At 42.6% G+C, this 15532-nt stretch overlaps 1 protein-coding gene across 1 annotated transcript in view; it reads right to left on the reverse strand.

Moving 5' to 3' along the window:
- Positions 1-1121: 1121 nt before the first annotated feature.
- CAPN10 (calpain 10) overlaps positions 1122-15532 on the reverse strand; it is an 84319-nt gene continuing 69908 nt past the window's right edge. The window contains exons 9-10 of the mRNA XM_082252572.1: positions 14969-15218; positions 1122-1381 (exon numbers count right to left, since the gene is read on the reverse strand). Coding sequence (XP_082108698.1) covers positions 1190-1381; positions 14969-15218 — 442 coding nt within the window. The 3' untranslated portion in view covers positions 1122-1189. The remainder of the gene's footprint in view (positions 1382-14968; positions 15219-15532) is intronic.

The raw sequence follows: 15532 nt of genomic DNA on the forward strand, positions 1-15532 counted from the left end.
TAGGTGATGAATCACAATCTATAAATATGCAAATACAGTGATATATAATAAATAAATAATGGCATTCATTAGGCTAAAAAGTCCTTAAAGTGCTCTGTGCAAACTGTGCAATTCTAATCTCCAGCAGTCTTGGATTTGATGGTAACCTCCACCACAAAACACCTCCACCCAGTGGTCAGATAATATACTCCTTACCAGAATGCGATGACCCCTTAATTACAGGGGGTCAAACACGGCATATCACTCCACACTGGCTCAAGGTTATCCACATCGCTGTTATCACCTCAAAGGACTTTGCCCAAATGCTTTGACAAGGTTCCGGATCTCCAGACATTTAGGGTGCAAAGAAAGATAAAGGAAACTCCAATAGTATAATACCGTTTGATAATGGATTTATTAAAAGATAAATTGCACTTACATCATAGCGGTGTTAATGCGCCTGTAGTACAAAGTATACAGCTGGTCTGGTGGATGAGACGCCGCTCGCGCTCCATGCCTCACCTCACCGGAACTCTACGGTCTCACGCTCCCGACGCACGTTTCGTCAGCCACGCTGACGTCATCAGGGGGATCAGATGACCACTGGGTGGAGGTGTTTTGTGGTGGAGGTTACCATCAAATCCAAGACTGCTGGAGATTAGAATTGCACAGTTTGCACAGAGCACTTTAAGGACTTTTTAGCCTAATGAATGCCATTATTTATTTATTATATATCACTGTATTTGCATATTTATAGATTGTGATTCATCACCTATACACTAATGCACCAATAGCACTTTTTATTGCTGAGCGCAATTTTCACTTTTGTTATCAATTTTCACGTTTTTACGTTCAGATTGCAGCTCGCAGTGTGGAAGCAATTCCCGGAAGTTATTTATAAATTCATAATTTAATACACAAATATATTTAGAAGTCCCTGGTGTCAAATATATCCTTTGCGCAGGTCTTCTTGGTTAGCACCAAATTTTTTTCGCCATTAATTAGCAGGTACATGGATTTGCAAAGTAGGCGTGCCTGGTGCACAAAATCAATGCTGGGATGAAAAAAAGCACTATGCTGGTACACGGTGTACCATAATTCAACAGTAAACATTTTTAACTTCACATTTAATATATTGAAACTGGTAGTAGCTCTATGTGGCACATTGAATTTATACAAGTTAACAACAGAAGCAATATAAACACTGCACTTACCTCTCCATCTTGGTGGATATGAATACAGAGAAGTCACATTCCTGATTAGGCAAGTAAGTGGAAGGCACAATGATGTACTGCCCAGGAGAAAGGTCACACATCATGGACACTTCATGTGAGTAACTGTGTGGTACACAACTGGCATGTGGCTCTTGTACAAAAGGTGAAAGGCTGCTATCAGAGGGAACCTACAGATGGATTAAACACATAGCATTTTAAAAACCAACAGTGATTTTAACTACAACTCCGAGAACATCTATTAGGATTATGACAGGACCCTATTTTTCCATTTATCAACCATTCGTGTAATTTTATGGTAGATTTATTTACTACAGAATATTGAAATAGTGACTTCATCATCACTCCTGCAAAGGGGCAACAGATTAGATGTTTGCAAACCATGGGGGTTGAGTTAATAAAATTGGATAGTGTGAAATATGGAGCAGCTGGGCATGGTAGCCAATCCGCTTCTAACATCAGCTTTTTCAATTAAGCTTTGGCAAAAATATATGAAAGCTGATTGATTTCTTTTTTATATATATTTCTTTATTAAATTTTTCAAATTTTACAATTTAAAAGGAAGAAAACATTTCACCACTCCATTCTCTGGAGGAAAGTCCATTCCAATACACTTTAAACATTTTACCCCTAAACCCTTCAAAACCTCCTTTTTTCCCCCTTACTCCCCTTGAATTACTATCAAACCTTCTCCTATTATTTCTTTATACTCCTCTGTTTCCTTAAAGTTTTGCCACTCTACCCAGATTTCTATCTCACTCCCCTGGTCCTCCTCTCCCCAATTCTTTAAGGCTTCCAGTTTTCTTGTTTTTTCCACTCTAATCACCCATTCTTTTCTTGTTGGGGGCTCCTCTTTTTGCCATTTTAAGGGGATAAGACTTTTGGCTGCGTTTAGTAAATGGGGCAGAAGTGTTTTTCTATATTGCTTCACTGACATCTGCGTTCCGTGGAACAAGCATGTCCAGGGGTCTTCTGGAATATATTTTTTTGTAATTTTTTTTTATCAAGGATAAGATTTCTTTCCAAAATATTTTAATTTTTGGGCATTCCCACCAGATATGGGATATTGTCCCAGTCATCTGGCAACCTCTCCAGCAGTCTCTTGAATTCTCCTTCTGGAAATTACCCAATTTATCGGGGGTATTGTACCACCTTGCGAGCAATTTGTAGTTCATTTCCTCTGTGTTTGTGTCGATCGCTGACCTATGTACAAGCTGTAGACTTCTATCCCAAAGAATATCCTTACTACATGGTCCCAGATCTTTCTCCCATTTCTCTTTTAATGAGGGACTTATCTCCTTTGTTTTTTTAAGCAAGATTTTATATACGTTAGAGACACTGTTGGCCACTCTATCCGATACACACATCTGTTCAAAGGGTCTTAGGTCTTTCGCGTCTCTTAGTGGTTGGGGTAGGGTAGCAACAAAGTGCCTCAGCTGCATGTATTTCCACTCATTTATTTTCCATTCCTTTTTTTTTTGTTTTAATTCTGCAAAAGGTAAGAGTCTCCCTTGATCTATTATTTCTCCTAACCGGGCGTCCCTATCTTCTATCCAATTACCTAATTTCCTACCTTCTCCAGGTGCAAAAAAATTGGTGTTTTGAAGCGGTATCAAAGGTGAATTGTGTTTCCAGTTCTCATTTAAATGAATCATGTCCAATATTTTTAGGGCATGTCGTGTGATTATGTGTGTTGCTATTTAATTCTCTAAACTTCGGGGGTATCCAAATAATTTTTGCTAAGTGTGCCATACTAAGCGTGCATTCTATTCTTACCCAATCTTTTTCGTCTTTTTGTTTACTCCACTCCACCAAGGACATAGAAGCAATCAGAGAGAAAAAACATATGTCCAATTTGACCAACAAACAAAAACGAGCCCTTCAAGAACTCAAAAATAATGACACAATTATCATTAAGCCATCTGATAAAGGAGGCAATGTAGTTGTTATGAGCAAAGAAAAATACAAAAATATGTGCCATACAATACTCTCCAACACCAAATGCTACAAACAGATCGCCCCAATTATGATCAAATCATACGATCAAATTTTCTATACCAAAGTGGATAACGCATTCCGGGAAGGTACCATCTCCCAGAACCTATGGGAATACATAAGGACACCACACCCCAAAACTCCGACATTATATGCATTACCTAAACTGCATAAAAACATAGATGACCCACCCGGAAGACCGATTATATCCGGAAACGGAAGCATCTCAGAGTCCATGAGTAAAGTTATTGACCGATACCTACGCCCTCATGTTAAAGACCTGCCCTCCTATACCCAAGACACCCTTCATCTTCTCAGAATACTTAATGACATCACCATACCAGAAGAAACATACTTAATTACGATTGATGTGGAATCCCTATACAATAACATACCCCATACTAAAGGAATACAAATAATCGAAAAAACACTTCGCTGTCACAATCAACGTGACCAAAACTTCAATCTTTTCATCACAGAAATGCTACAATACATACTCAATTATAATGTCTTCACATTTGGTGGCAACTACTATATCCAAACGTGTGGGGTTGCGATGGGAACCAGCTGCGCGCCCTCTTACGCCAATATTTACTTAGGCTCATGGGAGCAAGAATTCCTATCAAATGAAGAAAACACCATCTATACTGACAAGATTCTCATATGGCAAAGATATATTGACGATATATTGATTATATGGAACGGACCAGAACACATGATACTTGACTTACTAACTAAGATGAACCAAAACGAATATAACATGTTTTTTACAATGTCGTATAACAAACATCAAATATCGTTTCTTGATACCCTAATATACAAAGACCCCACAGGAAAAATCTCCACCACTCTCTACAGAAAGGAGACAGCAGGCAATTCCATTCTCCATGCCTCAAGCTTTCATCCACAACCTCTCATCCACTCCATACCCTACAGCCAATACCTCAGAATCAAGAGAAATTGCAATGACCCAGCCAACTTCAAATTGGAAGCCGATGCACTCACTTCCCGATTTCTAGAAAGAGGTTACACCAAAACCTCACTACGCAAGGCATTTAATCGGGCCAACAACAAAGACAGAGAAACGCTTCTCTTCAAAAACAAGCAACCCACCAAAACTGGAACTGATACTCGCATTATTATCAGATTCACCAACGAACACCAGGAAATCAGAAATATCTTTACAAAGAATTGGCCCATCCTCATGGAAGAACCCAGCACCTCTAAGTTCCTACCACACCATCCACCTATTACTTTTAGGAAAGCAGGCTCCCTCCAACAACAACTAGTACGCAGTGAATTCCAGGAAGGATCTAAAAGAGACCCATGCAAGAACAAAGGCACCTTCCCATGCGGAGACTGCGCCCAATGCCCTGTCATCCGTCAAATAACTAATACTATTTTACCGAATGGAGACCCATTCCAACCAAAGCACTTTTGCAACTGCAAAACCAGAGGAATAATATACATGATGACCTGCGAATGCGGGTCCTTCTACATAGGAAAGACCCGACAGGAATTTGGGAAAAGGGTCAATCAACACCTCCAAACCATGCACATTGGCAATTTCTATGTGCCACTAGGCAGACACGCGAGGGACAACCACAACTACAAAATGCCAAAAATTAACTTCATGGCCCTGGACAGGATCCATATCCCACTACGTGGCGGGGACTGGAACAAAACGTTGCTACAATTAGAAATGCGCTGGATTACACTTCTCAAGGCTACTACCCCACCAGGGCTAAATGAAGCTCAAAGTTATCGTCCATTCCTCCCAGGATTTTCTTCCGGCAAAAAAGACTAAACTCATCATCAACAAAACCCACTTCTATCTGGATCAACCTCCCATCTAGCCATCATTTGGCCATCCTAACCTCCAATACATCGCAAAACATGATGCGGGGATACCTGACCATAAAAAACCCTCCCCCACCCTGACCCGATCCAGACCATCTCACATCCCCTCTCCTTTCACTACTATATTGCTGCACTAAGACACTACTATATACCATGTCTTGTTTATTTTATTAATTTTTTCCTTATATGTACCTAACTGGTGTTTACACTTCTGCACAGTGTATCACCTTAAATATATCACATATATTGCTATGATACTGTTCGTCCACCTCTTTTGCTCATTTCCAGAACTCCAGGAACTCCCGGCACGGAAAGCCCCGGATCCCCTTTTGGATCGGGGCATCTTTAAGCCAACTGGTCGGTCCTGTACCCTCCACTATCCCCTTTGGGGATTGCGGCTTGCATTCCGTGTCGGCGGCCGTAGGGGCACGTCCGCACGGCTACAAGGGATGCCGCATCTGCCGCACGCAGACGCATCTCCCGTCAGACCACGGACACCGCCCATAGGCGTCACACAGCACATCACTGCGCATGTGCGACAGCCTTTAAAAGGCCGGGGAACACCTCCAGATCCTCAGTCTCTCCCGGATCGCAGGAGGACAGGACCTGGAGGCAACATGCTGTGATACTACACCAATACCCCTCTACAAAGCGTAAGCATAGACCTGGAAAAGATGTGCAAACATCTTTCAACCAAGTCCTAATTCTTTATACAATTCCAAAACTTTTAATTTTTAGTACTTCAACTAAGGATGTTCTACTTTACCTTAAACCACATCCTTTACCTTTACTATGTACTAAATTTTATATACCCCGCACCACAGATGATCTCCATCAATGTGCAAACACCACAGATGATCTCTATCAATGTGGAAATCTATATATCATAGCCACATTGAACCATTTGGACCAGAAAAACGTGGCCCAAGAAGTAATTATTATTATACTTTATATTATTTACTACAAACAACCCTTCATGTTGTTTTTTACTTGTGGCTCAAATTACAACCCTACCACACCTTTTTCACCCAATACAGCATTGTTCCTGCAGCTCCCGGAGAAAGTCTGGGAACAGCAATACTCCAGAAAGTGGACAAAAAATATGTATGTTATAGTACAATTCTATATATAATCTAATCTGAACAACTATATATTATTATTACTGACAAATGCATTGTACTTATTCCTAGAATCGGTAACATCCTTGATAAAGGCCCCTACAGGCCGAAACATGTCGGAATACCGATCAGGCCCCTCTCTGCAACAATTTCCCATTCTTTGATATGAGGAACAGCAGGGCAGGACCATCTATTTTTCTTGTCTAAGTCACCGTTTTCACGTGTAAACACACCTACTACTTTCTCTTCACTATCACAATGGGACTTTACCCATCAATTCACTCAAATTTCTGTATATAATTATACATGTGAATAAATTTTATCTATAAACTGTACCACTATTGTTTACTCGCTTTACTCCTGCCCTTAAAATCCCACACCTGACTTGAGGCACCACAAATCGACAAAAATGTTTACTCCACTCTATCACCCGTGTAGTTATTGATGCTAAATAATATTTATTAAAATCTGGTAGTGCAAGCCCTCCATGTCCTTTCTCTCTACTTAGTGTCGTGTAGCTAATCCTTGGTTTTTTGTGCTTCCATATAAACTGGGTTATCAACGTTTTTAGTGTTTTAAAAAAAATTTGTGGAATTGGGAAAGGGATCATTTGGAATATGTATAGTATTTTGGGTAGGATTCTCATCTTTACTGTATTTATTCTTCCTATCCAAGAGAATACTCTTGGGGATAGTTTATTTAGTTCTACTCTCGTATTATTTAACATTTGGAGGAAGTTTACTTTATATAATTTCTCAGGGGATGCTGTTAATTTAATCCCTAGATAGTTTATTTCATCTTTGCGCCATTTAAAATTGAATTCATTTTTCAACCTCTCTTCTTCTTGCTTGTCAATGTTTATACTTAGTATCTCTGATTTTTTTGGATTGATTTTTAAATTTGAAAGCTTGCCATAGTATTTCATAGTTTTTATTATATTTGGCAGTGTGATCGTAGGTTTGGTTATATATAATAGGATATCGTCCGCGAAGGCGGATACCTTATACTCATCCTCTCCTAGCCTAACTCCCCCAATGTTCACGTTTCTCCTGATAGTTGCTAGTAATGGTTCCAGGGATAACACGAACAACATTGGGGATAACGGGCACCCCTGTCTGGTTCCATTAAACATCTTGAAGGGTTCTGACATAATACCATTGATCTTAACTCTGGCGGTAGGCTGGTTGTATAGGGATTTGATCCTGGATAACATTATAGGGCCAAGTCCTAACTCTTCTATGGTTTTGAACATAAATTCCCAATTCACCCTATCAAATGCTTTTTCTGCATCTAATGACATTATTATACTTGCTGGTCTATTTTTTGACATTTGATTAATTAGGAGAATTGTTTTTATTCCATTATCTCGGCCCTGCCGGCCTGGTATGAACCCCGCTTGGTCTCTATGTATCCATTCCTTCATCAGGCTCTTAATCCTGGTGGCTAGTATTTTTGTAAATAGCTTGGTGTCTGTGTTAAGGAGAGATATGGGTCTATAGCTTGAGCACAGTAATGGATCTTTCTCCTCTTTATGGATGACGGTTATAGAGGCGGACAGGGCGTCTTTACTCATCTCATATTGAGTACCAATTCCATTCATATAGTCTTTTAATTTTGGTATTAGTATTTCCTTATATCTTTTATAGTAGTTTATTGTAAACCCATCCGGACCTGGGCTTTTACCTGATTTAGTATCTTTAATGGCCTTCTCTACTTCCTGTTCTGAGATTGGCTTCTCTAGGGCTATTAATTTATCTTCCTCTACCCTTGTCAATTTTGCATTTCTGATGTATTCTGTAATTTTCTCGCTCCTGTCCGGCTCCATAACCTGTGTGTCCTCTTTCTTTACTGAGTAGAGATTTGCATAATATTTTTGGAATTCCTTAGCGATTTCTGTTGTTTGGATTATATCCCCGTTTTTATTTTTTATTCTGTCTATGAAGTTCCTCGCTTTCCTCTTTTTTAAGGTTCTTGCCAGGTTTTTTCCCACTTTATTACTTTCCTTATAATTTTCTTTTGTATATCTTTTCATTTCCTGTCTGACTTCTTGATCTAGGAGGTCTTTCCATTCTTCTCTTTTTTCCTCTAACAAGTTATATGTGGATATGTCTTGTGTTTTTTTATGTTTTTGCTCGAGGTGGTACAATTCCGTATGGAGTCTATCCTTATTAATTTTTCTTTTTTTCCTTTCTGCCCCTTTTGATATCATTATCCCCCTCATATATGCTTTATGAGCTTCCCAGACCATATTTTTTGGCGAGTCATTGTCATCATTTTCTTGAAAGTAGAGTTCCAACTCCTTCTCTATTTCTTTTCCCCATTTTTTATCGCTTAACATCTCTTCATTAATTCTCCACGCGTCCCTCTTCGGCTTTTCCCTGTCCATTCTTATTTTTACGGTAATGGGGGTGTGGTCGGACCAGGTCCTTGTCCCAATCTCCGCCTCGATTACCCTCTCTATCAATCTATGTTCTATTAGTATGTAATCTAATCTTGAATAGGTTCTGTATGTATTCGAAAAGCATGTATAATCTCTGCTTTTCGGGTGGAGCATTCTCCAAATGTCAACTAATTGGTTTTTTAATAGTTTTTCTTTTATTCTATTTTTCTGGTTTTTGTTGATGCCTTCCGATTTTGAGGTAGTATCTATTTTTGGGTCGAGGCATAGATTTAGGTCTCCTGCTACGACCACTCCCCCTTTTTTAAACGTCATTAACTTACCCATTACCTTACTCAGAAAATCTATTTGTCTTACAGTAGGACTATAAATATTTACTAGGGTAATTTCCTCCTCTCCTATTTTCCCTCTTAAAAAGAGGTATCTTCCCTCTGGGTCTACGCATCTCTCCTCAAGTGCAAATCTGAGGCCTCTGGCAATGCCAATGGCTATTCCCCTAGATCTTCTCCCCGTGGAGTCCGTGTAGTACCAGGTAGGGTGACTCTGTGAATATAGCCTGATATTAGACGCGTGGGAAATGTGAGTCTCTTGTAGAAAGACTAGGTCTGCTTTCAAGTAATTGATTTCTTTTAAGATTTTTTTTTCTTTTGTCTGGTGCGTTCAGGCCTCGTACGTTACAAGATAATATTTTAATTACTGCCATTTCTCATTTTTATAATTTCTCGTCTTTCCTGTCTGGGGTTTAGTATGATCTCGTACACCTGAGGGGTTTTGCTCCTTTGGGTCGATTTGTATCTTATAGGATTTGGTTCTTTTTTTTTTTTTTCCCCCTCTTTCTTATCGGAGTTAGTCAAATTTTTAAGGGTTTTTTCTCTAACTGTCCCTCCCACTCTTCTTCCCTTCCCCAACCTCCCTCCACCCTGCCTCCCCTACCCCCCTCCCTCCCTCCCTGCCCCTGTGAGGGCCTGACCTTCCCCCTGCCCTTGGCCAGGATTGTCGACGTCTCCTTCTCCCTTTCCCATCGACTGGTTACAGAGGTTGGGCTCTGGCCATGCTCGCCTTTACCGCCCATCTTACCTAGTCCTAGGCCAGAATGGTAAAGGCTTGCTGAATACTGTAAAGCTGCCCATTATTTATCATTTTTTACCTTATTTACCCTTCCTCCCCTTCCCCCGCTCCTCTACCAATCTCCCCCTCCCCAGGTCCCCCCGCCCCCATCATTTCTTTTTCATTTTTTAGTCGTTTTTTCTTGTTTTTTCTTCATTTTCCTCTGAGTCCAATCTTCTTCGTCTGTTTCCTCTTCTGGGGGTCCTTGGTCTGTCCAGCCCGGTATCTCTATCAGTGGTATTTTTAAGGCTTCACAAAAAGCTTAGGTATCTTCAGGGAATCTAAGTAATATAGTCCTTCCTTCACGCCGTACACCCAGACCAGCTGGGTGGCTCCAGAAATATTGTATGTTTAATTTTTTTAGTTCCTCTACTATTGGTCTCAGAATACGTTTCCTATTAATCGTCTCTTGCGACAGGTCCGGGAAAATCTGTATATCTTCACCCTCATATTTTAATGCTGGTCTCTCACTCATTTTCTCCCATATTTGGGCTCTTGTCTCGTATTTGTGGAATCTCACAATCACATCTCTTGTTTTCTCTTTTGATATATTAGCTGGTCTTCGTATTCTGTGTATTCTCTCAACTTCAATTTTTTCTGTGATCGCTTTTCCCAAGAGAGGATTAAATATATTCTGTTTGTCCCTTCTCCGGTATTCCTCTAATTCGGAAGTTCTTCCTTCTGTGTCTATGTTCCTGGTCCTCCATTTTATATACCATATTTCTCTGGTCGATTTGCATTTTCTTAACTTGTTCCTTTAAATATTTCAATTTTTTTCCATGATGGACTATCTTGTCTTCTGTTTCCTCTACCCTCACCAGGACATGTCCCATATCCCTATAAAGGGTAGCCATTTCAGTTTTGATAGATTTCTCGAGACTTGCAAACATTTCCCGCATCTCCGATTTTGATGGGGGGAGTTCTTTTCCATTGATTTCTTCTTCCCTACTCATTTCTTCATCCCCTGGATTTTGCATACTTTCTCTTGATACTTCTAGACTTTCTTCTCCGCTTGCACCCTTGTTTTTTTGGCTTTTACTTTTCTTACTTGTCTCTGTGTTCTGTTTTGATCTTACTACTGGTTGCCTCTCTGGCGGTAGGCTTTGTCCTTTTCCTTCTGGTGTCATATACATTTTGATTGAACCTGGACTTGCTGTGCCTTTTGGGGGTTTCCCTGAAACTTCTTTTGTTTGCTTATTCTTCATTTTTGTCTTCAATCCTCCTTCTCTTATCCTGCCACAGATATTAGTTCAATATCGATATGATACACCAAATATATCTGTAAACGTATTTAAGAGGTTTTAGGGGACGGAGAACAACTTCCAACAGCTCCTCTCTGGTGTTCTGGAACCAAGAAACGTGCGGCCAAAGCAAGGCTCCTAATTGAGAGGGGCCAGCTGGTTTTACTTGCGAACAAGGCTTATTCTTTATATACTGGTGTATATTTAGTGGAGGCGTAGAGTACAGACTTATTTCAAGTTATATTATCTTAGTCAGTCCTTCCGCCCTTTTAAGGGGCTTCGATTTGTCGATCTCCTTGTTTCCGTAAACCCTGGGAAGTATCATAAACCCAAAAGCTTTGATATACCCTTCCACTGGTAGGATTCCTTCCTTTCCTCCTATGGTGTAGCTTGGTAAAGAAAAGAAAATTTTCTTGGGGTGTAAGTTGACCCTTATTTTTAATCAACAGGTGGATGTTTTTTCACTGGGATTTCCTTTTTAATGTTGCTATGCCTCTCCTGTGTGTTAGTCCATTAATATGTAAATAGCTTGAGGCCATATAAGTATATTTAGTATTTTATAAGTATAGTTAGAGGGTTTAGGGAGAAGAGGTCCGCTTCACCAAAAGAAGACAGACAAGCCTCTGCAGCATATACAACCGCTTCTAGATGATTGAAAGTCGGTGTATCTGTGGGTTATTGCTTGAGAGGGTCTCTTTTTTTTTTTTTTTTTTTTACTTCAAGAAATGTCTTGGACTTTGTGCGCTGCTGGGTTTTTAATAGGTGGTGATGGTATAAACTTAGTGCGTATTTATTTCAGATGTTCTTTTCAATCCTTTATACCCTTTTGTAAGGATCCTCAATAGTAGTGATTCCTTCTTTAAGTATATTCTCGCCGGAACAGGGGTTGCGCACCCAGCGCTTTAGTTTTACCTTCAATTATAGGGGTCTCTTATCCTAAGCCACTTAGAGGGGGACTGATAGTGAGAGTCTATTTATCCTGGGATATCCTGGGGTATAGGAGGGGGTCCAGGCTTTTTATCCACCCGTGGGAAGATTCCCCTCAGTCCCCTTTTGATACGGCTAGATCTCTCCTAGGGTTAATATGCGGTGTTTCTCTACAGTTCACCACTTTTATGCTACTCAACCTGCATGTAACAATAGCAGAGTAATTTGGAGGGGTACGCGGCAGGGCTGCCCTCTATCTCCGGCCTTATTTGCTATCGCCATGGAGCCGTTGGCGGAGGCGCTCCGCGTCTCCCCCCACATCCAGGGCTTACGGGTGGCGTGGCTGGAGGAGCGGGTGGCCCTGTACGCGGACAACCTTCTGCTGTTTCTGGGCGATGCTGGTCCCTCCCTGGGGGGAGCCCTGCGGGTGTTGAATTCCTTTGCAGTTGTATCGGGCCTGAGGGTGAACTGGTCCAAGTCACACCTTGCAGTGGGTGGAGACGTTCACCTACCTTGGGGTGCGGGTGTCTCGGGATCCGATGGACTTCATTGCTCTCAACCTAGATCCGGTTGTACTGAGCCTTAGGGCCAGATTAAGGGCATGGGAGCGCCTTCCCCTTTCTCTCTTGGGTAGGATTAACCTTGTAAAGATGAAGGTTCTCCCTAAACTTACCTGCTTGTTTCGCCATTCCCCTTGCTGGATTCCGAGGTCTTTTTTTTGTCAACTTAACAAATTGTTTTCTGGCTTTCTTTGGGGCGCTAGTCCTCCCCGGTACAAGTTTGCTACGCTTATGCGCCCTCTGTCACAGGGGGGACTGGCGTTCCCTGATTGCCACAAATATTTCCTGGCATCTCAGTTGGTCACCGCGGGGTGGTGGTTGAGCCCGGAGGCGTCTAATTCCGCTGTTGTGGTGGAGGCCGCGGTGCTGGGATCAGTGGAGGCCTTGACTCATCTGCTCTTCAGGGGTCCTCGGGCCCCTCACGGTCTCACTACCTCCATGAAAACGACACTCCGGGCCTGGCGGCAGGGGTTGTTGTTGGAGGCTTATCCGGACGCCGCTGTCTCCCCCAACGCCCCCCTGTGGCTCAACCCCTCCCTGCCCCACCTGTATGGACTGCCGGACCCGGTTCTTTGGGCTAGACGCGGCATTAAGAGGATCTCGGACCTCACGGGTGGTCTCTCCCTTCCCTCCTTTGCGCAGTTGGCTTCGGATCGTAATCTCCCGTCCTCCTACTTTTTCCACTTTTTACAGCTGTCTCATGCTTTTGGAGCTCAATTCTCTGGCCCAGACTCCCAGCTGGTGCAGTCAGATCTGGAGAGGGTGCTGCGTCACGATTGCTCTGCACGAGCGATGTCGGTGCTACATGCTCATCTCCTCCGTGTCTCGTCTCCGGAGCTCTCTGGCCTTCACGCACGTTGGGCCCGGGACGTCCCGGACCTGGACTCGGTGGATTGGCTGCACATCTGGGACTCCCCCTTCGCTATTCTGGTCTCTCTTCGGGACCGGTTAGTGCAATACAAGATTGTCCACAGGGACTACCTTACCCCACATCGCATGAATAAGATACATGCCTCCCACTCCTCGGAGTGCTGGCGTTGTGGCCATGCACCGGGTGATTTTATACACATCTTCTGGCGCTGTCCTGAACTTCTACCATACTGGTCTAAGGTGTTTGCGGTGTCCTCTGCTGTCCTGGGGGTCCCGGTTGCCCCGTCTCCTCGACTGGGTCTTCTGGGTCTCCTGGATGACATTGTCCCGAGGGTGGCAGATCGCACTTTGCTAGGACTTTTACTCTTCTACGCTAGGAAAAATATTGCCCTCCGCTGGAAACAGGGATCCTCCCCCACGATTCCTCAATGGAGGACTCTGATAGACGCCGCCATCCCGCTGTATCGTGATACATACTGCCATAGAGGTTGCCCCAAGAAATATGACAGGGTGTGGACACGCTGGCTCGAGGAGTCTTCCTCCGCACTGCTGCTCTGATGGCCCATGGGCTACTAGCTCACGGTCTCTCTGTACGGTCGCCCTGGCGTGGCGGCTGCAGTTGGGTGCTTTCTATGTCCTGACATTTGAATACTGATGTGTAGTAGCGGTGTTACAGTTTAGTTGTTGACACATAATGTATGACTATGCTTGTTTACTGTATTGACCCCGCCTGTGGCAGGCAGCACACCAGTACATGTCTCCTTGAAGAGTTTTTCCCGCACCAAGTTTTGTTCTGTTTTTGTTGTTGTGTTTTTTGTGCATAACTCAATAAAAAAGATTTTCAAAAAAAAACAAAAAAAAAACAATAGCAGAGTAATGGTCGGTGTGCACATTCAGTGAATCAGAGAATAAACAGCGGGCTTTTCGCCCTCTCACCACTCCCTGGTTGGCCGTGCTTCCTCCATCCTCTGGCCTCCGAGATACAGTCCCCTCTCTCTCTGTAGTGGCTTGGTCGGCTATTGTATGGCAGGAAGGCTGGGTGCGGGTGGTTGATCCTCCGCCGTGTATTCGACTAGGGTCTGCCTTCAAGCTTCAGCCGTCGCTCGGCTCGTGTGCTTACACGGCTTGCTAGGTCTCCTCCCCTCGCATCCGGCAAGGTCCGGCTTCGTTATCGGCTGTGCTGGAATATCACCGCTATCTACCGGTCTTCCTTGCTCGGTAGGTTTGATGAAGGTAGGGGGGGGGGTATATCCGGGGGGGGGGGGGGGTCATTCAGCAGATCATGGGCGCGGGTGGGCTGAGAGGCTTAAGTTGCATCTCTCTGGGCAGCTCACAGCATCAGCCTGCACACCGGTTTGGCGCCAAAACAGGCCCCTCCCTCCTGAGTGTAGCTGATTGATTTCTATGCAGCGCTGCACCAGATTTTGCACTCTCCAGTTTTAGTTAATTAACCCCACAGTATACTAAATAGGATTGTCGATTTTGGGTTGTAATTTTCCACTCACTGCAGTTCCTACCAGATTTGCTTAATAAATACATGGACTGATCACACAGTTACAGTAAGGAGACCCTTTAACTCTGCAATTAAGAAATTAGTGTGCTCTTTGTATCGAAGTTCACACAATACGTAGAGGGTAAGACATTACAATTATGTTTCCCAAAACACTTAAACAATTCTTACCATGTACACATGGAACCCTATTGCATGGCAGTGTTTTCCCTGACAGTGTTGCTTCAGTGTCACCCTCACCAGTCGGGCTTTACTGGACACTATAAAAGGGATGGTTGGATTACGGCAGTAAGATGGAAAATTCCTGCTGCCTCCGGCATCAACATCCTTCTTCCACTGGCCTTTTACTTCTTGGGTCTTCCAAGTTCCTTTAATATCATCTTCACTTGTTTTTACCAGTGGCTGATGGGAGGTTATTTCACTGTAGGATGCAAACATAAAATTATTAAGAAAAGCTCAGTTAAATCTCCAGCACATTCATAACCAAACTCAATATTACACAAATGTGCTTTCCATTTTGTCTGCTTTGAGACACAAAAGAAAGCAAAGCCCTACTCATTCTAAGGGATAGAAGCAAAAAATTTGGTCAGGGAGATAGAGAAAAAAAAAAAAGTCACATGACTGACACGTAAAAGGAATTTCCCATCTCAAAGTGTTCTCTGCAGCGCTTTGTAGAATACACATGGAAGGATACTGCAGGCTCCACAATGCATTCTGCATTTTACAAATTAAATA

The sequence above is a fragment of the Pelophylax lessonae genome (assembly GCF_965119305.1).
Source record: "Pelophylax lessonae genome assembly, chromosome: 3".
Lineage (NCBI taxonomy): Eukaryota > Metazoa > Chordata > Amphibia > Anura > Ranidae > Pelophylax > Pelophylax lessonae.